Source organism: Vanessa atalanta, chromosome 30 (genome assembly GCF_905147765.1).
Source record: "Vanessa atalanta chromosome 30, ilVanAtal1.2, whole genome shotgun sequence".
Taxonomy (NCBI): domain Eukaryota; kingdom Metazoa; phylum Arthropoda; class Insecta; order Lepidoptera; family Nymphalidae; genus Vanessa; species Vanessa atalanta.
This window is the reverse complement of record NC_061900.1, coordinates 709,399-733,479: the sequence shown is the minus strand read 5'-3', so window position 1 is coordinate 733,479 and position 24,081 is coordinate 709,399. Positions and strand designations below refer to the sequence as shown.

Here is a 24,081-nt window from a genome sequence, read left to right as displayed (position 1 = left end):
AATATAGATCAGTTTCATGCAAAGCTACAGTTAGTTTATAAATTTCAAAATAATACTTATATTATTTTCAAAACAACAGATCAGAGTATATCAAACTCAAACTCAAAACTCAAATTCCTTTATTCAATATAGAAGTATTACACTTTCTTATTGATTGTCAAGTTAAACACTACCACCGGTTCGGAAAAGAAAACACCCTGACCTGAGAAGAACCGGCGAAAGAAACTCAGCGGGACTTTTTTTTTTTTTACGTCAAATTAATTATATACATAATTATATATGAGTAGAAACAGCCAGGAGGCGATCGTTTCATTCCCAAGGTGTGCTATCAAACATAAACTCACTAATTGTATAGTAACCTTTCGCACACAAGCGTTCCTTAACAATTTTTTTAAATTTCGCAACAGAAGCATTTTGAACGCTTTCTGGGATCCTGTTGTAGAAGCGTATACATTGCCCCACAAAAGAGTTACTGACTCTATGCAGTCGAGTAACAGGAGTAACAAGATTGTGTTTGTTCCTTGTACCAACGTTATGAGAATCACATTTTCTCATAAAAACATTAATATTTTTCCGTACATACAAACCTCCGTACATATAAATATCTCACTCTTAAGTAAGATATAGACTCTGATCTTTCGTATCATGTGCACGGTGACTATGCTGATTGAACATTACTTTTTCAGTTTGACGATTAAGATAAGACGTTACTTTTAATAACATTGTTTTTTTTTTTCAAAAAATTAAATGCTAAGAATTTTTTTTCAATGTCATATTCGTTTTAGATATAAGAAAAGTAACAGTTTCTTTGAAAGATACATAAAATGCGATTTATTTAAAACCTTAGTATTATACAATACGTCATGTCTTGGAAATGCCACTTTATTATTGAAACAATGTTTATCTTTGTTATTTAGATATATATTAATATTTGCGAATTACCACGATTCAAATCATAACTAACGACCCATAACTATAGAGTATAGATACATTTTATTTTATTTTCATTAGGACAACCAACAGTAGATACAATATCACATCCTAAATAAAAAATTACATTTCAAAATTATCAAGGCAAAAGTTCTACTACTTACAGGTAGTCTCACCGTGCATTATCATATTACACAATGTAATTATTGAAAATATGAATTAAACATAAACATAATAATTAAAAAATAAGAAATACAATACATTTTTTAAACTATTATTAATAAATAATAATTAATAAGATAAACCATATGATTAGAATTGAGCACAAATGAAATTCTCTATTTTTGTATTGAATTGAGGTCGACTATCGTGACATATGTCTAAATCTTTTACTTTAATACTGACATAACTAAGACTAAATTACTAAGCTTTAAGTATATGCTTATTGCGATTTTTTTTTAATAGATAGATTGATTCAAGTGGAAGTTTTATATGTATTATACATACACAATATAGTAGAGAAACACTGATAAATTTAGGGGTTTCCAAAGTGATGTCGTAAATAAACACCCTACGAGATAGATCAAAATAATGTTCTACAGTATTGTACACCTTGAAAAATTCTTCTATACATATATTAACATCGTAACTGATCCACATCTGTACATAGAAGATATTTGAGAAAAAATTGTATTGGGGGTATTATTTATTAACGCAATAGTTCATAAATATGTGATTTTTAGATTTTTTGTCTGTTATCCGAAACGGCTTTACCGATTTTAATGCGGTTGTTACTAATATACTGTAGTTAACTCGATATATTCTTTGTTGTATTAAAATCGGTTCACAAATAAAAAAGATATGTCAATTTAAAGAAAAATACCCCAAAATGTTTATTGCAAAAATGTCGTCTATATGTTGAAATCCATCCCTGCTGATGAGATTTTAGAAATCTTTGAATCCAGCTAGTGAGTTTTAAATCGTTGATTGTATCTTATTAATCGTTGTGTAGTTTTAATTTATTGATATCTTACGTACCTTGTCATCTAAACCTCCATTTAAAAGTTTTAACCGATTAAGAGAGCACATCATCTTTTCCATCAATTTAGTAGGATTGATGTGGATTTTAGTTTATTTTTTAGAAAGGAAGAATTGAATGTGAAACTCAATGATTGTCTTTCGAAGGTTGATAGTTTATTTCAATCCTTAGAAAAACCTTTGAGGAAGACGCTACTAATAATTGTACTGATGGATGTCACAATCACTTGCTTTAGCTTAATCTTTTTATATATTTCTGAAATTTCTTGTTCGGCTGATAAATCTATGTGTCCGATTTTTCATTTCATGACTTGATGAACTTTGTCTAGCTCGAGATATTTCTGATAACATTTTATTTCAGTCAGCTTTCTTCGGATGAAGTTTTAAGTTGGTACCGTAGTGCTCGCTTTGAACTCGCTGATCTGTCAGAGTTGTTAGAATTGTGCTGAAGTTTGAAGAAGGAATTGATCAAAGACCTTTGGACTATGATGTCCAGCTGCTATCAGAGATTCGTCACCGAACGCAGAATATTGTTTTATTTTTATCGCGGTTATGATTAATTATTTTTACTTTCATATTCACTTCCAGAATTGGAAGATTATTCGTAGATACCTACGTCCATGTTTTGCCCTCGAGAATATTGATAAACTGCAGCAACTTCGAGATAAATGTAAAATTTTTAAATTATTTTTTAATCAAATAAATATTTTAGGAAACCACCGAAGATTGATCTGTTTTAAATATCTTTACGTAGTACAAAGTCGCTTTCTCTGTCCCTATGTCCCTTTGTACGTTTAAATATTTAAAACTACGCAACGGATTTTGATGCGGTTTTTTTTAATAGATAGAGTGATTCGAGAGGAAGGTTTTTGTATATAATACATAGATAATATAGTTAAGTAACACTGTTAATTTTAAAAGTTTCTAATGTGATGTCGTAAATTTATACATTTTTTGCGCTTACATTGCAAACGCTGGCTGAAAACCCTACGAGATAGATCAAAATAATGTACAACAGCATTGTACACCTTAAATAGGTTTTCAAAAATGTCCGCGATCTCCTATGGCTAACCCACAATAACCATTTTTTATCCTTTACTTTTTACGAGAAATAATGGCTTATTTTCGAAGCAATTTTAAAAAATTTAGCATTAATCCTTATCCAATTAAGTACCTTAAATACATTGTTCATTTAATATAGATCAATATGACCTTTTACAGCATGTAATTTAAATGAATATTTTCGAAGATATTACAGATTTAATACACAAGGACATAGCGATTTGTATTGTCTAATGACTGAAAAAACTACATTTTTTAGTATATTTAGTATACCCGTGCGAAGCCGGGGCGGGTTGCTAGTTCTAAATATTTTGAAGTGGATATGGTGTGCCATTAAAGTAAGCCTGGTTTGTTTTGTAATGATACTTTGTGTTGTACTGATAAGGGACATAGTTGAGGTACTTGTGAGTCTAAGGATATTGTTTGTTTTCGTTGTGGTACTAACTTCTAACTACACGGATAAGCCTTTCACCAAGTCGTTCCGCTAACTTTTATTCTTACGATTGGCGGAAGTATTAGGTCCTTACATATGAAATTAGCGTTTTGACGTACTGACCACTTTGATCTGAAATATCTCCTCTTTGGTTAAGAATTCCAAATTCATATTTATAAATTAATTTAGCTTGTACATTTGAGTTTTGAATACAGTCATTTGTTTTTCCCTCCCTATTTTTTTCTTTGGCGTCGCTTATTATCGTACAATGGAAAACATGAAATATCGGAATATTTATGAGTACGAGTTCTACCGTAGCACCAGTGCTGCAGAAACATCTCGAAGGATTAATAATGTGTACGGCGCTGGTGTCGCAATAGAAAGCACGGTACGTTATGGGTTTCAAGGTTTTCGTTCTGGAAATTTCGACCTTCAGAACCAACCCCTTGGACGGCCGTAGACCAATGTAGAATTATAGGCTATTGTGGAAGTGGGCCCATCACAAAACACTTCAGGGATAGCTGCAGGCTTCGGGGTAAGTGGTAAAACTGTAAATGCTCTTGAAGAAAAACGGAAAATCCTGACTAAATGATAATTAACTCAGAAATAGTTACTTGTGAATGTTTGGTGGACTAGCGCCGATGTCGTTCACTACAGCTTTCTAAAATCTGGCTAATTTATTACGGCAGATATGTATTATCAGAAACTGCAAACCATAACAGAAGAACTAGCTGCTAAACAACCAAGATTCAGATCAGTCGGTGCTGCTTCACGACAAAGCAAGACCAAACTGCACAACAAACAACCACAAAGTTAGATGAGCTACAATTGGAATGTCTACGACATCCACCATATTCCTCGGACCTTGCTCCAACAGATGACCATTTTTTCCGGAATTTCGACAACTTCTTACAAGGAAAAAAATTCAAGTCAAATCAAATCACCGGACCACCGGTTCGGAATATAGATTCTACCGAGAAGAACCGATAAGAAACTCAGTAGTTACTCTTTTGCAAGATCTAAAAATACAGTCATGTTAATTAAATACAATAATATATGTATGTTATGTCTCCTGCCTGGAAGTCAACAAGCATTAACTCCAGCTTTTTTATCATCAATATAATCTTGTATCGAATAATCCCATCAAAAACATAAATGTAAAAATGAGAGCCAAGTTAAATATTATGATATATACCTTGGTTGTTGTCTTCAACGACAAAAGAAGTGAGATCTAAATTTGTGCCAAGTTAAATAGTCCTTTCTGAAATTTATTTATAACTACATAAAATATCATTTCTTCTTATAACTTGGGGTAATATATTGTTGCCTAAGGTCTGACTTGGCTAGTTCTTATATGTTTATAAACACAAATTGTAGTTTGTGTTTAGAATAACAAATTACAACTCAGAACATCTAAGAAGAATGGAGGACAGCTCAGTATTGCTTAGTTAGTATTAACGTACATTAAGAGCTGCGATGGTCCAGTCACTAGAAAACACGAATCTTAACCAGATATTGCGAGTTCATATCCACACAAGTACCATTGAATATTTGCGTGCTTAATTTGTGTTTATAATTCATTTGTAACAGGCTTAGAACTTACGAAGGCTATAATATAATTTGTATATAAGAACTAGCCAAGTCAGACCTTAGGCAACAATATATTACCCCAAGTTATAAGAAGAAATGATATTTTATGTAGTTATAAATAAATTTCAGAAAGGACTATTTAACTTGGCACAAATTTAGATCTCACTTCTTTTGTCGTTGAAGACAACAACCAAGGTATATATCATAATATTTAACTTGGCTCTCATTTTTACATTTATGTTTTTGATGGGATATCACTACTTTTTGTATATAAATTATTAGTAGGTACTTATTAATAACAAAATTAATACCAAATGGTTTTTGTTAAGCTATTCTATTTTCTTATGTTTACGGGGTATAATTGTCTTTTTTTTGATACGTTCTTATTTTTCTTGTAGGTACCTCTTAAATGTTCGAGTGAATTGCCCATTCAGTGTCCGGATATTTTTACGCGTTTTCTGTTTATACTTAATTTGCCCAAGTAGGGGTGTTATAATGTGCGCAGACGGCTGTACTCTACAATAGAGCTCTCTTGTGTCTTGATTTGACTTGGACCTAAATTGATAAGATGTACTCCATCTAAGTTTTTATCTCTATAGAGGCCAACGTAAGCCTGCTCTTTACTTAATATAGAGGAGCCTATGTCGAAAAGAGCACCGTCAAGGCGAAGGCCTTGTGATTTGTGTATAGTAGTAGAATATGCTAAGCAAATAGAGAATTGTTTCCATTGAACATATATGGACATTACTTAATATCTGTAACTTGATTTGGCTTCTAGTTCGCAAATTAAATTATGTTTAAATTGAATTGTTATTTTACGTGCGCTATTGCTGTTGTCGACGTCCTCAATGTACTTTCTCTATGTTGCCATTGGACCCATTCACCAGTCCTTTGCTGACATCAGCATGCTCGCTCGATACTGTTCTTCCAAGCAATAAGGATCCCCGTTTGTTGCGCTAGAGTACAAACTTAAATCATTCCCGTTACGATATACATACTCTACTACAGTCTCACGAAACCTATTTTATTGTTGTATACTAGTATACTCAAACAAAAAATATGCAGTCGAATAGACTAGGCAGCTTCCATCGGAAGGCATTGAAATAATTCTTATGAGCGCGGTTGCCACTCGCTCAGACACGTCCGCGTAAAGGTTTAATCACAACGCTTCTATCCCGCTGCTTCGGCGTCACGTCGCGCGCCGTGTAACGAAATACCTATTTTTTTTTTTAAAGTATATATATAGATTTTGCACCATTGATGTGCGCTAAATGCTAGTTAATAACGTAATAAATACCAAAGTCAGCTATACTAATAAGTAATAAAACGGAAATATTTGGATTTAAAAAACTTAAGGGTGGTATTCAACTTGTTATATATTTACGTGAAGACCTTAAAATCCACATTAAGACCGGCTGTCATAAGTTTTGATTGCTGGTTCTTACATAATTTTTTTATTACAGTTATTACAGGAACTAATAAGTATATAAGTGTTCCTATAGACCCAATAAAATGAAAAATTATAATAAAATGATAAAAAATTACCAGTTTCAGATTTTTTCCTTTATATTGGCCTAATTATCTACCTACATGCCAAATTTCAACTTTCTAGGTCACCTGGAAGTAGGATATAGTTTTGATCTATAGGTCAGTCAGTGATAAAAATGACGATTTTTAGACGTTAATATCTAAATAACCATTTGAGATGCGTTTATGAAATTTGGAACACATATGTATCTCGCGAGTCTCAATATAAGAGCCAAATTTGACACATTTATGTCAAATAGTTTTTGAGTTATGAGGAGGTCAAAAGTGGCTCCAAATGGTTCGTGTAATATTACACACGGTGCTGCACGCCAGTTCTGTTACTAGAACTTGGCTGACACGCTACCGCGTGTCTAGATATGCCTTCTTTACCAATGTATTTTTTACAAATGTCTTCAGTCTATGAAACGGCAAAGTTAAAAATGTCTGCGGAATTTTATTATAGAATCGGATACCTTGCCCCAAGAATATTTTATTGACTTTGTGGAGTCGAAAACTTGGCGTTATACATACTTCTTGTGCACATATATTATCACTATTATAGATTATCACTGATTTTTTCAAAGTGATCAATGCTACTGTGAATATACATAATATTGTTGTAAAACTAAATTATTTACTGTAAGCAAATCGTGTATCTGTGATAATGCACCGTTCACATCGTCATAGTCAGTTTTTTTCCTGCCTACCTTAAAAATCAGTGAAGTATCGTCAACAAACAACACTATATCACAAATACCTTTAACATAGATAGGAAGATCATTTATATATACTAGAAATAGCAAGGGGCCTTTTTTTTTTATTGCATTGGTTGGCGGACGAGCATATGGGCCACCTGATGGTAAGTGGTCACCACCGCCCATAGACAAAGGCGCTGTAAGAAATATTAACCATTCCTTACATCACCTATGCGCCACCAACCTCGGGAACTAAGATGTTATGTCCCTTGTGCCTGTGATTACACTGGCTCACTCACCCTTCTAGCCGGAACACAACAATACAGAGTAATGTTATTTGGCGGTAGAATATCTGATGAGTGGGTGGTACCTACCCAGACGGGCTTGCACAAAGCCCTACCACCAAGTACCAAGCCTAAAATTGATTCTTGTGGAACACCCATTTTTAACGTAGTTCCAGAAGACTTTATGCCATTAATGAAAACTTGCTGGACTCATTGAATTAAATATGAAGCAACGAGATCAAGAGCTTTACCTTTAATACCGTAGTATTTGAGCTTATAATGAAGCATCTCGTGTTCTACACAATCAAATGCTTTAGACAAATCACAGAATACTCCAATAGCAATCTGTGATTTTTCCCAAGCGTCGTAAATATATTTAAGAAGTGTTATTACCGCATCAGTTGTCGAGCGACCTCTTGTAAAACCGAATTGCTCACAATGCGGCAATCCGCCTTCAAAGAGATTATTAATTCTCGCCCTCATGCAGAGCCGTCTCAAGCTATGCTGAGGCCCTTGGGCACCCATGAATTTGGAGCCCTTTTATTAGATATGTTTATTTATTATATTACTACCATGTACAAATAATTTGATTATAGCCAGGTCTTAAGTATAGTTTCAAATAAACTGTGCGGTAATTTTCGTAAATTCATAGGAATCTGATTGGTTGTACAATCTTATGGCTATTTTATAGTATAAGTATTTCTATCATGAAGAGCACTTCTTTCTACTTCTAATATCGACTACCGTCAATAGCCTTTTTTGATAAATGTGTTAGTTATTTCTTACAAATATATCACTTTCGAAAATCTATATAGCAGTCAACGTGAGCACAAACGTGTGAAGGAAATTGTTGGTTCTTCGGGGCCCTCTCAGGATGGGGGCCCTGGGCACTTGCCCGATGTGCCCTATGGTAAAGACGGTAATGCCCCCATGGTTTTATAGCACAGGGATCAATGAACTATTTTTGAGATGGCAACGGTGCATATTTTGATTAATTAAATATATTTTACAAAAAAAAATTGATTTGACGTGAAACTGACTTCCTCAAGTACAAAACGTCAAATTCATATTTTATTGAATATTTTATAGTTGTAAGAACGCATACATCTTAACCGATGATTACGACAATTGAATTTATTTTAAAGGTCAGTGAATTAAATATTATAATTACATTACATTTTTGTTACCTGTACATTATACCTACAATACTGTTTACATTATTTGTTACCTGTCATCAATTATAAAGGTTAGTATTTGTATGAAAATAGCGGAAGTATTTTTTTTTTTTTTGTTTTTTTTTGCCTTACAATTGGCTTTTATTATTTTAAATAATTATGCCATAAATTTTTCTTTATTTAAAATATTCCAGTGCTATTTATAATGTTCCAGTCATATTTAGTAAAGATGTCCTTTTTGTGCTTGTAAGTGGATATGAATCTTCCCAAGAATCAATTAAATGTGGTCTTCCTCAGGGGTAACATTTGGGTACTTTTCTTTTCAATGTATTTGTAAATTATGAACTGTTTTTTTAATTTCTACGACTTTTATATACATGCTGATGATTTAAAAATTATAAGAAAATTAAATAGTTCTGAAGACACTAAGCTGTTACAAAGCAATATAAATAGTGTGTTAACCTAACTAGCTTATATATGTATCGTATACCAAAATCCGTTGTGTAATTTTAAATATCTAAGCATACATTGGGACAGACAGAGTGAGCGACCTTGTTTTATACTATGTAATTATAACATATCTTAACTGACTGATTCATCATCGCCGAGCGTAAACTATTAAAGAAAGGGCCAGTAGGATCATTTTATTCAGTGGGTACTGAGGAAGAAATTTTGGAAATTCTATCCCTAAGCGAGTGAAATAGGGGTTTACAGTTTGTATGGAATGGTGCGTAATTTTTTAAGTTAGAAACATGAAACTTTATTTTTGGGATACTGATTAAAAATGACTAGATTATTATTAGATACTACCCCTAAGGGTTGAAATAAGGGTTGAAATTTCGTATATAGGTCAGTCTTGAAGTCCTTCATTTTTCAAGTTAGAAGATTGGCGCGCCAATAATGTCACTGAGGAATTTAAAACCTCCATAATTTTACAACGGCACCAAACTAATAGTAACAGTACTCCATCGTAATGTCCTAGAGGCTACAGTTGTCACTTGATGTCCACGAATATCTTTGATAACATTTGAATACCACTTTAAGTTCAAGAGAATCGGTCAAGTCTGCTTCGCCATGACAATTAATAAAGCACAAGGTCAAATCTTAAAAATGGCCGAAGTAGACCTAAGAGAAGACTGTTATTCGCATGAACAGTTCTAAATTCTGGTGTAAAGTCTGTTGGATCTAGCTCACGAAAGTCGAACCACGAATGTAGTATACAAAGATGTCTTAAATTAAGGTAATATTTTAATTTATTCTGTAATATAATCAATTTCCTCGCGAGCATAGCTAGGGCAACAGCTAGTATTAAATAAAATTGAGAGCAAATAAATTTAAATCGAAATTACTATTAAATGTCAATACATTGATGAACTCGCTAAGAAATTTAAGTATTTTAGTGTGATCCGATTTTCTATTACGTATTTCTGATCTGGAACTAGTAAGCCAAGACTAGGTCTCGATCTACGGCTCGTTAAGAAGTGTACTTACTATCCGTATACAAAAGGAATCGTATCTTGGATTATTATTATTATATAGGAAATTAATTGTTAAAAGACGTTTTAATAAGAAACCATAACTGAAGTCCATTCCAAATTATTTATTTTCAGGTAATAAATTTATTTTTTAACAGCAATACATTAAATAATAATTAATCAATAATTTTTATTTAAACAATCATTTTTTTACAAAGAAAGGAAGGTATTGCCAAGTTATGGTAAGTGGTACAAAGAAATCGCGACACACATAACGCCACTTATTAAGTTAAGGCATCTGTGCATGTAATTACACTGGATCACTCACCATTCAAATCATCAATGCTATTGCTAATTCGTAGTCCAAAAAGTCCATACCATGATACGAGATCCCAAAGGAAATTGTTCTTATGCATTTATTGGTTAATGCGAGTGACGTAATCATTTCTTAATCGTCTTACATGGTGTATTCTTTTCGCTTATCTCTAGCCGCGCGTATCGACCTATGAGGTGCGAGTATTTAGTTCCCTAGGAGTTCGTTTTGTGGAATGGACTATATATTGGATGACGAATGAGTGGTAAGTAGGTTATTGACCGGTTATCTTGTATGAGGTTACTACCTTGCCTGAGCAATCTCCGTTGGTTGAGCCTTGTACACTGGCTGAGCCTTGTCCGCTGCCTGAGCCTTGTCCGCTGCCTGAGCCTTGTCCGCTGCCTGAGCCTAGTCCATTGCCTGAGCCTTGTCCGCTGCCTGAGCCTTGTCCGCTGCCTGAGCCTTGTCCGCTGCCTGAGCCTTGTTCGCTGCCTGAGCCTAGTCCATTGCCTGAGCCTTGTCCGCTGCCTGAGCCTTGTCCGCTGCCTGAGCCTTGTCCATTGCCTGAGCCTTGTCCGCTGCCTGAGCCTTGTCCGCTGCCTGAGCCTTGTCCGTTGCCTGAACCTTGTCCGTTGCCTGAACCTTGTCCGTTGCCTGAGCCTTGTCCGTTGCCTGAGCCTTGTCCGTTGCCTGAGCCTTGTCCATTGCCTGAGCCTTGTCCATTGCCTGAGCCTTGTCCATTGCCTGAGCCTTGTCCGTTGCCTGAGCCTTGTCCGTTGCCTGAACCTTGTCCGTTGCCTGAGCCTTGTCCATTGCCTGAGCCTTGTCCATTGCCTGAGCCTTGTCCCTTGCCTGAGCCTTGTCCGTTGCCTGAGCCTTGTCCGTTGCCTGAACCTTCTCCGTTGCCTGAGCCTTGTCCATTGCCTGAGCCTTGTCCATTGCCTGAGCCTTGTCCCTTGCCTGAGCCTTGTCCGTTGCCTGAACCTTGTCCGTTGCCTGAACCTTGTCCGTTGCCTGAGCCTTGTCCATTGCCTGAGCTTTGTCCATTGCCTGAGCTTTGTCCATTGCCTGAGCCTTGTTCATTGCCTGAGCCTTGTCCGTTGCCTGAACCTTGTCCATTGCCTGAGCTTTGTCCATTGCCTGAGCCTTGTTCATTGCCTGAGCCTTGTCCGTTGCCTGAGTCTTGTCTTTTGTCTGAGTCTTTTCCTTTGCCTTTATCTTCATTTGAGTTAGAACCAGAATCGGAATCATTACGCTCGTCTGAGTCGTCCCAAGAGCTATTAAGGTCGCCGTTGCCTTGGCCATCAACAGGTTTGTCAGCGTTAGGTCCTTTCAAGGGGCCGCCGTGGCCGTTACAAGCGACAATAGTCTTCTTGACCGTACCGATTTTATCAATCACTCCTGAAACGTACGTGTGTATTAATATTTTGGTTTTTTTATTTAAATGTGAAGTATTTTTTGCGTTAAAGTGACACTTACCAGGGAAACCTTGACCGACGATGAACGGATGACAGATTTTAATAATGTTGATTGATAGTTTACTGCCAACTGAAAAAAAAAAGTAATATTTAATTTTAAATTAAAAAAATATTTACTCGTCGTCGAGATTTGATTTGATTTTTCTAGAATGAATGACCTAAATACTCTCTGACCAAACTTTTAAATCGTTGTACTCTGTACGGGGTCAATGACTCGTTATAATTTTACAGCTGATGTGTTTGAAAGAGATTCCTACAAAGGTAATTTAATTTTTATTTTTATCTAATTATTTTTTATTTTTATATGCTTTATGTAGAGTATTACAAATTTAACGACTTTTTCAATATCCGACAGCCCTTCCCGGCTGCGTAAGGTCGTAAGTCTATTCGCCAAACGATCTATTTGTCCGTACTGTTTTAATGCTTCGCAAAAGGCTTTTTCAAGGGTTAATTATCTACGATTATGCTATTGATTTATTTTTTAAATTAAAACTGTATATTGAATGATAATTAAAATTGTTGTAATTATTTCTCACTTTTCTAAAACAAATGTTTTACTGACTTTCTTTACACAATTTGGAGACTGACTGAACATTAAACATTAACATTATCAGCCTGTAAATTTCCCACTGCTGGGCTAAGGCCTCCTCTCCCTTGAGGAGAAGGTTTGGAGCATATTCCACCACGCTGCTCCAATGCGGGTTGGTGGACTACACATGTGGCAGAATTTCGTTGAAATCAGACACATGCAGGTTTCCTCATGATGTTTTACTTCACCGCCGAGCACGAGATGAATAATAAACACAAATTAAGCACATGAAAATTCAGTGGTGCCTGGGTTTAAACCCGAAATCATCGGTTAAGATGCACGCGTTCTAACCACTGGGCCATCTCGGCTCTGGAGACTGACTGATCTGTCGGTTAAACAGTTACTACGTGAAATCGTAACAAAATCACTCTCGAAATTATAATATTACTTAGGACCAGGGCCGGATATAAAGCTTGTAGTCTCCGAGGCAAACACAACCTCTGCGTTGTGTTTCCTAATGATTTTTTGTCATAAGTAACAAAAAATGTGAAATTTAAAATGTTTTGAAAATGTACTATATGATATCTATAATATATCATATTGAGTAGGTCCCTTAATCATAAACGCCCCAGGGCTATAGACCTCCCCTTTATCTGGTCCAGGTTAGGATGTTACTTACGTGAATGTTGGTATCCGTTACCAATCGCTCCAATCGCGGTAGAAACTGAAAAGAAATTAAACATTAATAACTTTGCAAAAGATAATTATTACTAATAATTAGTTTTATTTCAAGAAACCAAACGAATCCATAGTCATGAACAAACAAATAAGGAGTCAGGAAATGTTCGACATCTTAACTTCTCACTGCTGTTGAATATTTCTCGAGAGAAGATATTTTCGGCACGATTTGGGATTTGAAATCAGTACCTTGAGGTAGGTTATTAAGAATATGATTGAATAGATGGTCCATTCTTGGCTGTAGTAGTTTTCGCCACAGTATTCGGGGCGTCGTAGGTTTATAATAATAGTATAGATGAAAATTATCACAGTCTTCATTGAAACACAAATAATCTTAATGCCTTACGTTGAATGAACAGTTCACTGAAGAGATTGATGCTCAGTTTGGCTCTATCTGAAAACAAAAAGATACGAAATTAGCGATTTACAATTATAATCATAGAATTGTATATAAAATAATTTTAAAAGTTAACCAAAGATTAATTATAAATGGCGTTAGTAGTTGTTAAACACCTAAAAAGTCCATTAATGAGTGGCAGATTCCACCCACTCATCATACATTGTCATATCTTCTCGTCAAACGGTAATAATTAATATTGTTGTTTTCCAGTTTGAAGTGTGAAACTATACGCACGGGACATAACATCTCAAGGTTGATGGCGTGGGAAAAGAATGAAACAAAGGTTAAAATTTCATAGGGCACCAATGTCTGCAGGCAATGGTGATCATCACACGTGATCAATGGTGAGTCACATTTAGACTAATTTCGCCACAAAAAAGAACTTAAACGTATAGAGTGAAAAGTTGAGAGAAATAATGGATTTTTCGGGGTTACCCGATGCTCTAAAAGGGTTATATTTGCCGACTTAACGCGTAACAAGGCGAGGGATGAGCACTACACCCCGCTTTGAAATCTCAGCCATGATGAGCTTCGAATGACATCTAATAATTTTAATTCTGAATGGTGTCTCTTGTGTGATCCCACTTTTAGTAAGCTTTTAGCAGTAGTAATCCTTAATAGGGCCACCTATTGATCTCGTTAGCGTCCATAGGAGGCTGAGTCCTGAAATTCAGGACATAAAAAGAGAGATCTAGTTCTTTTTTTAGTTCTTGTAGTAATTGTTTAATTGTTTATGGAATAAACTTAATGTTTTTTATTATATAGATGTAATAATTATGTAGACCAGAGATGTTAGGTTAGAAGACTTGGCAACGTCGGTGTAGTTTAAAATTATTAATATTATAATTTTCTTTATATACTTTTCCAGTTAACAATTCATGAGCGTGATTTATCTTACTAATAACGCCATCTATTATTAAAAACTGGAACTTCGTTATAAGTCGTTTTCTAAAATATTTCAATTAATAGTACTTACTGTCAAGTAATCCGGCCAAGTTAAGACAAACTTGGAAGTAAACTTTGACAGTGCCGTTGACGGAGTTGATTCCTGAAAAAAAATGTCACATCAATTATAATGTAAAAGATACTTTTATTTGTATTAGTTTATTATAGAGACGCTAAATGATATATTTTCCTCTATTATTTTTATATCTATTGTCTGCTTCAATTGAACATATATTTTTTAAGAGTGAGTACATTATAAAGGAAGGTTCGGGAATCAAGACAAATTCCTAGGGAACCAAATACTTGCACCGCATTGGTCGAAACGCACGACGAAACGTTATCCGGGATATAAAACGATCCAAAGAAATGATTTGACCAATGACGGACACACGCATTGACCGATGGGATTGCACTTTACGAACAACAGGAGCGGTTTAGTTGCTCTTTGAAAAATTCTCAGCTAGTGCTTTCTACTCACCCTTATTGTTGGTGTACTTGTTGATAAGGTGTTTGACTTGCTCTGTAGCCTTGTTTACTTTGAATCTGGCAAAAACGTCGTCAACTTTATGAACACTACCCTTCACTCCGAATTCCGGGAAGTCCCGCGTACAGAAGTGGGATTTAGAGAATAATTCTGGAAAAAAAAGATAATTCATTATAATAAAATTGTTATTATGATTTATGTTATTCCATCTTTTTTATCACTACTAAAAAAGAAGTAAGACTTCAAAAAACTGTTGACAGTTTAACAATAGTTTACACATTAAATTTTACATTTTTTTATAAATTAAAAACAAACTCACTTTTCGCTGACAGTTGACAAACGCTTATCCTTGCGAGGGCAATGGCCACTAGAAAGAGAGAAAGATACATTTAAAATAACATAACATTTGTGTAATAATTCTGGGGTTGGCACTTCTTGTGATCCAAGAACAGGTTACGTAACTCGAAGACTAGAGCTGAATCTAGCATTCAGAGAGGTAATAGTGCCAACCTGGTTACTGTGACACATAAATAAATAAATATTGGACAACATCACATACATTACTCTGATCCCAATGTAAGTAGCTAAAGCACTTGTGTTATGGAAATCTGAAGTAACGACGGTACCACAAACACCCAGACCCAAAACAACATAGAAAACTAATTAACTTTTTCTACATCGACTCAGCCGGGAATCGAACCCGGGACCTCAGAGCGGCGTACTCGTGAAAACCGGTGTACACACTACTCGACCATGGAGGTCGTCAACACCACATATCATTTGTACACAAGTCTCTATAGTTTTATTTCTTTCTTTCATCATATAATAACATTGTTACGTTAGGGCATATGAATGGTCCCAGTTTGGGCGCCAATTCTACAAACGAATGATCACTATATATCAATTGATTGGAAACGTTGTTAAAGTCGTTCAATCGTATGTGGTTTGTAGTATTCAAGCTCATGTATATAAGCAGAATTCGCACTTAGTTGCGATTAAGCTGAGGCTTATTTTTACGAGGAATAGTCGAAATTGGCTCGGAATAAAACCGTAAACGTATCATAACCGTTATGAGTTAGCATAATCGGCCAGAACCGGCCCCTGTTCTATCGTCGATACAAAAAGCGAGTGAATTAAAGGCACAAGAGACGTAAGTGCACATAAGGCACAAGTGCCATTGTCTATGGACCAAGTTTACCATAAAAATATGATTTGAAATATTATGAATATAAAAAATAACTTACTTCTCGCTGAGAGTGAGCCCACTGTAATGAAAAAAATACGATTAATATACGATAAATAATATTTGGAATACAAGAAAAAAATTTAATCAAATTTAATGTCTTAAAATTGGAGACATGTTAATGCATTTTAATATGTCTCTGCTTTTCTAATATTTATTAGTCTGTAATTATCTATAATCATATAAGTCATATCGTTGAATGAAATTCGTTATAATTCTATTCTCTCGCGTACAGACGTTTGTGTTTACACGATGTAATAGTGTGCGTGAGATGACTAAAAGTAAAGACAGCAAAACAATACAAAAAAATAAATTTGTTAAGTTTAGCTTGGTTAATTAATTAAAGAGGAGCGATGCTTCCAGTGTGTGAATATTTTATATATGAGGTACATTTCGCTTGTATCATAAATTAGGCTAATTTTATTAAGGAGAACGATCTTCGTGGTAAAAAAGTGTCCCTCAAAATATAACAAATTTAGATTGAATTAGGAAGAGAAGAAACTTACAGCCTTCGTAATGTTTGTCCATGACGCCTCCAATTCCTACTGACACTGTAAATAGATAATTAATATATATAACTTATTTAAGTAGATTAGATCATTTTAATCTTCATTTTTTAGTAAAAAATGAATGTATAGCTACCGGTTCGGAATATAGATTCTACCGAAGAACCAATACAAATACCCTATTCTTAAGCAATTAGAAATTTAAATGCTTTATTAACTATTTTAACACTCTTATCTTTTATTGAAACTTACGTCGAATCATGAAAGTCAGGACGTCATGGAAGTTGTTTGGTCTTCCTGTAAATAAAATGTTTGATTAATAAGTTAGCAAGACAAACAATAGATGGCGCTCATCGATTATTTCGTTTTTTGAATCGCGCAGGCAAGATTTTTTAACCGGGATATATATTTAATATATAATATTTTATTCTACTTAAACTTACTTGATTTTAGAAGAAAGTCCAAAGACTGGGAGTTGCATACTTTTGGTGACGCTGGAAAAAGAATAATTTAAGTGAGCAAGTATTTTTATATAAGTATTAAATATGTTTTTGACTTTGTAAATTCGAAAGTTGTTTATGTTACAATACAACCAGTAGATGGCGCTTATTTAATATGTCATGTTCGTTAATCGCGCTGGCTTGATTTGTGTTAGATATTTATAGCTTAGATCAGTTGCCTTATCAAATTACTACCTTTTGTATTGTATGATGTGTAATATGTATGTTAAGTTTAACAATTTCCTATTTAAAACATATTACTTGGAAATTATAAAATAATATATCGGAAATAGAAATTGTCTTTTGGCAATATCCTGTCCTTAGGGGTAGGGGATGAACTAAAGTCAAAGTTGTCCAAGGGAACGGATCCTTAATAGGAAAAATCCGTATTAATTTAAAAATAATTAAAAAAATATCAATTGCCAATTGATTTAAGTAAATAGTTATTAAGTACTGGAGACTATTAGGACAGCTTTTGAACAAGAAAATATTTTACGAATGACAATAATTTAACAGTCCAGTCCAGTTTCTCCAGTAGGATTGGTCGTGTTTCGCAAAAAAGGGAATTGTCAAAACAGTAAGACCATCCATAGAATCCTCATAATCCTAATAACCAAATATTCAAACGTAACCTACTATCGCGTCGTCTACGGACACAGATTGTAGCGATTATTTGCCTGGCGGTTTATCCGGACTATGTTTCGGTCCTAAAAATTGTGTTTTTGAAAAGGATGTTATTTTGTAAACTTACGTTTCAAACCCCCGAAAATGGCGCCAAGCCCTGCAGAAATCGATAGACCCTGTGGAATAATTATAAAAAATATAGTCATTTAAAATATTGTTGGAATAGAATTCTAACGGCGAAGTGGGTACAGGTTAACAACCTTTAGATTCACCACAGTTATATGAGAATTTTGTTTAATATTTTTTTAATTTAAAATTTTACTCACCGCCTTAAATCCAAGTTTTTTGCTGTGGCCCAGTCTGAAGGTGGGAGTGCCAGCAACAGTAGCAACCTAGAAAAAAGTCGAACACTTAGCGCAACTCAAACGAACAATCAGCGAAAGAAGTTTCACTTTCCCGAATTGGCGGCGCTTTGGCGCTGTAAAAAACCTTGGGAACTAAAATGTTATGTTACTTCTGCCTGTAGTTACATTCACTCACCGATAGTCGGAAGTATTGCTGTTTGGCGGTAGATTACATGATGAGTGAGATTAAGTTGAGAAAAATTTAAATGTGCTCAATTTTATCTACGTAGACTTTGGATACGAGATTCAAAATATATTTGTTTTCGGGTAGGAAAAACAATTGCGTCTCAATAATAAAGAGGTATGAAATGTTTTTAAAATACCGATAACCATTTTCGATAGAGCTGTGTTAATAAATATTTACAATTGTACATATACTATGACATTTTTTATTCGTTCTTTTGAATCGAATTAAACTAGATATACTTCGTAGCGTAATAAAATGTCAAATGAAAATTTGTTGCAAATTACCTATATTATAATAATAATAATAATATAATTACCTATTATCATTTTTAACCCAAATAAATGAATGGATTAAAAATGTATAAAATATTAAATCGTTTTTTAAGTTTATAATTGTAGGCAAATGACTGAATAGACAATAGTCACTGTGAGAAATATTAACCATTCCTTACATCACAACAACGCGCCCAGCAGTTCAAAACGGAACACGACGATACTAACTATTGCTGTTTTGCGGTAGGATATAAACTATCGGGTATTACTTGCCCGGACAGCCCAATGAACAATTAATTTTATTTGATATAAATAATATAAAAATGAAAATACTTACTAAGGCAACCACGACCAACAGCTTAAGAGAGACCATTTTCACGAGTGGAGCGTAAAAACTATAAATCAAAATTGAAACTAGCCCAATATATACTCATCGCAACAATATAGAATATTTAACCAGATGGTACATTGTATGTTTAACAAACAGCTATAAAACAAATATATATTAGTCATAGTTAACATTTTCATAGAATATCTTTGATGTCTGTTGCTATGTAAAACAATTGTCGTTTCACTTCACCACTAACTGAAACAAACCTCGGATATAACACTAGTACGTCTAGAAGAGGCGTTTTATGGATATGAATTATCGCATCCGAATACGGATATATGAGAATACTATACCGGTTTCAGATACGGTTACGGATACGAAATTATAGCTACTAGCTAGCTAGCTGAACCCGCAGTTTCGTGTTAACTTTATAGTACTAACTGTCGACCGCAGCTTCGCTCGTATTTTAGGAGTTAAGTGTTAGTTATAAATAGCAGCGTTTGTCCTTCCCTGGGTTTTATAGCTTGCTTCATACCTACTGAAAAGAAAAGATTGAAATAAAACTAGTTTTTTAACGGATTTAATCGCGTATATTAATTATTTTATTTTAACATCCCGACGTTTCGAGCACTTTGCTGTGTTCTTGGTCACGGTCAAGTGTGTGATAATCGCGAAAATCTAAGACAACATTAAGAAAAGATTGATTCCCGATACAAACTTTCACCACCTGTTCACCCTTAAGGGTTTAAGGGATGATTTCCGCGATAAAACCTAACCTATGTCCTTCACAGGATTCAAACTATCTTCATCACAAATTTAATCTAGAGGTAACAGACAGTATTACTTTCGCGTTTATAATATTAGTATAGATTTTCCGACTGTTTCGGATAGTTTCAGATACGGATATTTGATTAATTACAAAATGCTAAAGAGTTAATTACTTAGTACTAAAACGACTTTATTTGTAGGATATTATTTGGTATTAGTTATAACAGTAACACTCTTTAAGCATTATATTATAATATGTTTATATCGGATTCGATAACGGTTTCGGATAGATTGTTATATCGGATATCCGATGGTTTCCGTAAGGGTTACATTAAGTTCCATAACGTCCCTGGTTTAGTGATAACGCAACGTACTTGTAATAAGCAATAACTTGATACTAACGATTGCCTTCATTTAAACATTAAAGCCTTAAAACGTGTATCTCTATTTATTTATTTCTATCTACTCGTTCAGCCTTCGCTCGGCTAAAATAAGGATCTATATAAAACGTTTGTTTCGTAATAAATTTAAGAAATAGCTGACAGGACACATGCCGGTCAATTTCCCAATCGGCATACCCTTTCTTCTTCAACCATCATCTTCACATTCAAATCAATTTACAGGAAACCATAATGAAATAACCTAAACCTTCCTCGAGAATCAGTCCGTCCATTTAAGAAAAACGTACCCAAATCCGTTTGTTAGCTTTTGAGGTTATCATTCTGAAAATTTAATTCAGTTGACTGGTAGATGATACCAGATTAGATGGTCAGGCCCCGTACCACGTGGACTGCCGATCTTATGAGAGTCGCGGGAAGTCACTGAATGTGGACCAGCCGTTGTGGAGTTCCTTGCAGGCCTTTTTACAGCAGTGGTCTTCGAGCTGAGATGTAGTTAATGATGTTGATAAATCGAAAATGAATTAATTCCATAAACATTTATTGTAAATTTATGTAAAATTGTATTTAACGTATACAATTTTAGGAAGATCATGGCCATTGTGATTTTGTTTGCTAAACAAGAAATGCTTATGATGGGATAACCTAGTGATCTCTTGGTCTGTTTTCTTTCATGGTTCAAGAGGCCCCACTTAAAACCTTTTCCCGACATTCATGTATGTATCATGTATTATATAATTAGCTTCTTGGTCTAGTCGCTAAATATAAGGCAGCAGAAATCGAGGTACTGAATTAAAAACCCCGATGGGGCCAATAAAATATTATTAAGTATATTACTATCGAAAATAAAATTTTAATAATAGGCCGGAATAAAAGAACTATGACACTTGTTTTATAATTTAAACATTTAGCTAGCTAACGTAACATAAGCTGTATAAATAAAGCGAATATATGCTATTGTTTCTACTCGGTAACCAAGGACAAAATAGGCAATCGATAATAAGGAATTAACGAATACGACACCAGTCAAATTCAATAAAAAAAAAAGTGGGGCATATGTTCGCGTGTGAGAAGTTCCATTTTTCCGGCACCTTTTATAATAGTTTTTAATTGCTTGCAAATATTCGTAATTCAATAAAGTTTATTATAATTATTATTTATTAATATTAATTGTATATGATGATATATTTATGATTTAAACATATTGTAGAAATGTAAAATTGAAGTTACAGTCTATAGACATCAATGATGTAATGAGGAAGGAATATGTTAAGCGTTTTACGAAAACGTTTAGCATTAGCATTAGCAGCCTGTAAATTTTCCCACTGCTGGGATAAAGGCCTCATCTCCCTTTGAGGAGAAGGTTTGGAGCATATTCCACCACGCTGCTCCAATGCGGGTTGGTGGAATACACATGTGGCAGAATTTCGTTGAAATTAGACACATGCAGGTTTCCTCACGATGTTTTCCTTCACCGCCGAGCACGAGATGAATTATAAACATAAATTAAGCACATGAAAATTCAGTGGTGCCTGCCTGGGTTTGAACCCGAAATCATCGGTTAATATGCACTCTGCTCTAAAACGTTTAGATTAGTCTGTATTTATGCTAAATCTATTTATATAAGAAATAAAATCCTAGATTCAGATAAAAGGTTACTTGGGATGTAATGTGTATGTTTGCTGTAAACCCACAAAGAAAATTTTGGAATTAACCTTTAGAAATAGATTATAAATTTGGATTTGAAAGTGGCAAATGCTTTTGAAACTTTTTTAGCTATGGTACCCATGGAAATACCAAACTTCCCACTTAAAGTACTTTAGAGGACAAATCATATTCCTAAATGTGGCGTCGAAATTTTTATTTACTGCATTAGATATTATAAAGGTGTTTAAAAGTCTTAACATCTAAAGAACTATTTTTTTTTATGATATCGGTAGTCGGACGAGCAAATGGGCCACCTGATGGTAAGTGGTCACCACCGCCCATAGACAATGGCGTTGTAAGAAATATTAACCATTCCTTACATCACCAATGCGCCACCAACCTTGGGAATTAAGATGTTACGTCTCTTATGCCTGTATTTCACTGGCTCACTCACCCATCAAATCGGAACACAACAATACTGAGTAATGCTGTTTGGCGGTAGAAAATCTGATGAGTACCTATCCAGACAGGCTTGCACAAAGCCATAACACCAACTAAAATATGACTTGGATCTTTCCATGCACTTAATAGTATTATTTATGATATCCGTATGCAGCCTTAGCCTTTTTAACAAGAGTATGGATAAGGGCTTATTTCCTGATTTATTAAAATGTAGTAAATTACCAATTTTTAAAAGTGGAACAAAAGCAATTCGAATAGTTACAGGCTTATTTACATACTTTAGAGCCGAGATGGCTTGTGATTAGAACGCGTGCATTGATGGTGATTGCGCGTTCAAACCCAGGCAAGCACCACTGAATTTTCATGTGCTTAATTTGGTGCTCGGCGGTGAAGGAAAACATCGTGAGGAAACCTGCATGTGTTAAAGGTATTTGTGATATAGTGTTGTTTGCTGACGATACTTGACTGATTTTTAAGGTAGACAGGAAAAAAACTGCCTATGACGATGTGAACGGTGCATTATCACAGATACACGATTGGTTTATAGTAAATAATTTAGTTTTGAATACTCAAAAAACAAAATGTGTACTGTTTACCCTACCCAATGTTAGAAAGCAAAATTATAATATTTCTTTAAATGGTGGCCGTCTTGATGTAGCCGATACTACGGTTTATTTGGGAATAGCAATGGATTCCAAACTTCAGTGGAGTCATTTATCGTCCCTGCCAGGAAGACTCAGCTCCGCAGCATACGCGATTAGAAAAGTTAACAACTAACTGATATTGATATCGTTCGTCTAGTATATTTTGGTTATTTTCACAGTATTATGTCATATGGCATATTACTTTGGGGTAATGCTGCAGATATTGAATCTGTTTTAATTTTACAAAAGAGAGCAATCCGGTCTATTAATAATCTTGGAGCTAGAGACTCTCTTCGGGATGTTTCTAACAAAGTAGGAATACTCGGTGTTGCGTCACAATATATTTACAACAATATTATGTATATTCACAGTAACATTGATCACTTTGATAAAATCAGTGATAATCATTGTATGTGCACAGGAAGTAAGGATAAGCTTATAACGCCAAGTTTGCGACTCCGCAAAGTCAATAAATCTTTCGTTGGGCAAGGTATTCTTTAATAAAATTCCGCAGACATTTTAAAATTTGCCGTTTTATAGATTTAATTCATTTGTATAAAATACATCGGTAAAGAAGGCATATTATTCGATACAAGATTATATTGATGATAAAAAAGCGTGGAGTTAATGCTTCTTGACTTCCAGGCAGGAGACATAACATACATATATAATTGTATTTAACTAACATGACGGTATTTTTAGATGTCGAAAAAGAGTTTCTTCTAGGTAGAATCTACATTCCGAACCGGTGGTAGCTTTAGTTTAAATAGTTTGTTAAATTGAATAAAGTACCTAATGAATAAAGCCTACTTGAATAAAGTATATTTTAATTTGATTTGATTTGTGTCTAATTTCAACGAAATTCTGTCACATGTGTATCCACCAATCCGCATTGGAGCAGCGTGGTGTTGTTGTTGAATTCCACCAAACACTGCCGTAATTCCAAGATCAACTGCTGCCGACGAAATAAACCATAACAATAAGCCGGAAATCATCGAA

At 34.5% G+C, this 24,081-nt stretch overlaps 1 protein-coding gene across 10 annotated transcripts; it reads right to left on the bottom strand.

The window, feature by feature from the left end:
• Nucleotides 1-10,392: 10,392 nt before the first annotated feature.
• Nucleotides 10,393-19,217, bottom strand: LOC125075141. Of its 10 annotated transcripts, none has more exons than XM_047686743.1 (16): nt 19,170-19,217; nt 18,296-18,361; nt 18,097-18,145; nt 17,289-17,339; nt 17,098-17,142; nt 16,846-16,890; nt 16,341-16,361; nt 15,416-15,463; nt 15,091-15,246; nt 14,644-14,715; nt 13,614-13,661; nt 13,209-13,253; nt 12,002-12,070; nt 11,525-11,923; nt 11,111-11,218; nt 10,393-10,930 (listed from the first exon to the last, which is right to left on the bottom strand). In XM_047686743.1, the coding sequence occupies exons 1-16, from the start codon at nt 19,203-19,205 to the stop codon at nt 10,797-10,799; spliced, it is 1,392 nt and encodes a 463-aa protein (XP_047542699.1). In that variant the 5' UTR covers nt 19,206-19,217; the 3' UTR covers nt 10,393-10,796. The 10 variants fall into 10 exon arrangements, with proteins under 10 accessions (XP_047542699.1, XP_047542702.1, XP_047542704.1 ...); XM_047686746.1 differs by having other exon boundaries at nt 11,165-11,218; XM_047686748.1 differs by having other exon boundaries at nt 10,393-10,912; nt 11,165-11,218.
• Nucleotides 19,218-24,081: the final 4,864 nt, after the last annotated feature.

Coding starts and splice junctions, on each gene's coding strand:
- LOC125075141 (XM_047686742.1), bottom strand. CDS start 19,205: ATGGTCTCTCTTAAGCTGTTGGTCGTGGTTGCCTTA. Junction 16,362..16,845: donor GGACAAACATTACGAAGGCT/GTAAGTTTCTTC, acceptor TTTTCATTACAG/TGGGCTCACTCTCAGCGAGA. Junction 14,716..15,090: donor CAAGTACACCAACAATAAGG/GTGAGTAGAAAG, acceptor ATTTTTTTTCAG/GAATCAACTCCGTCAACGGC.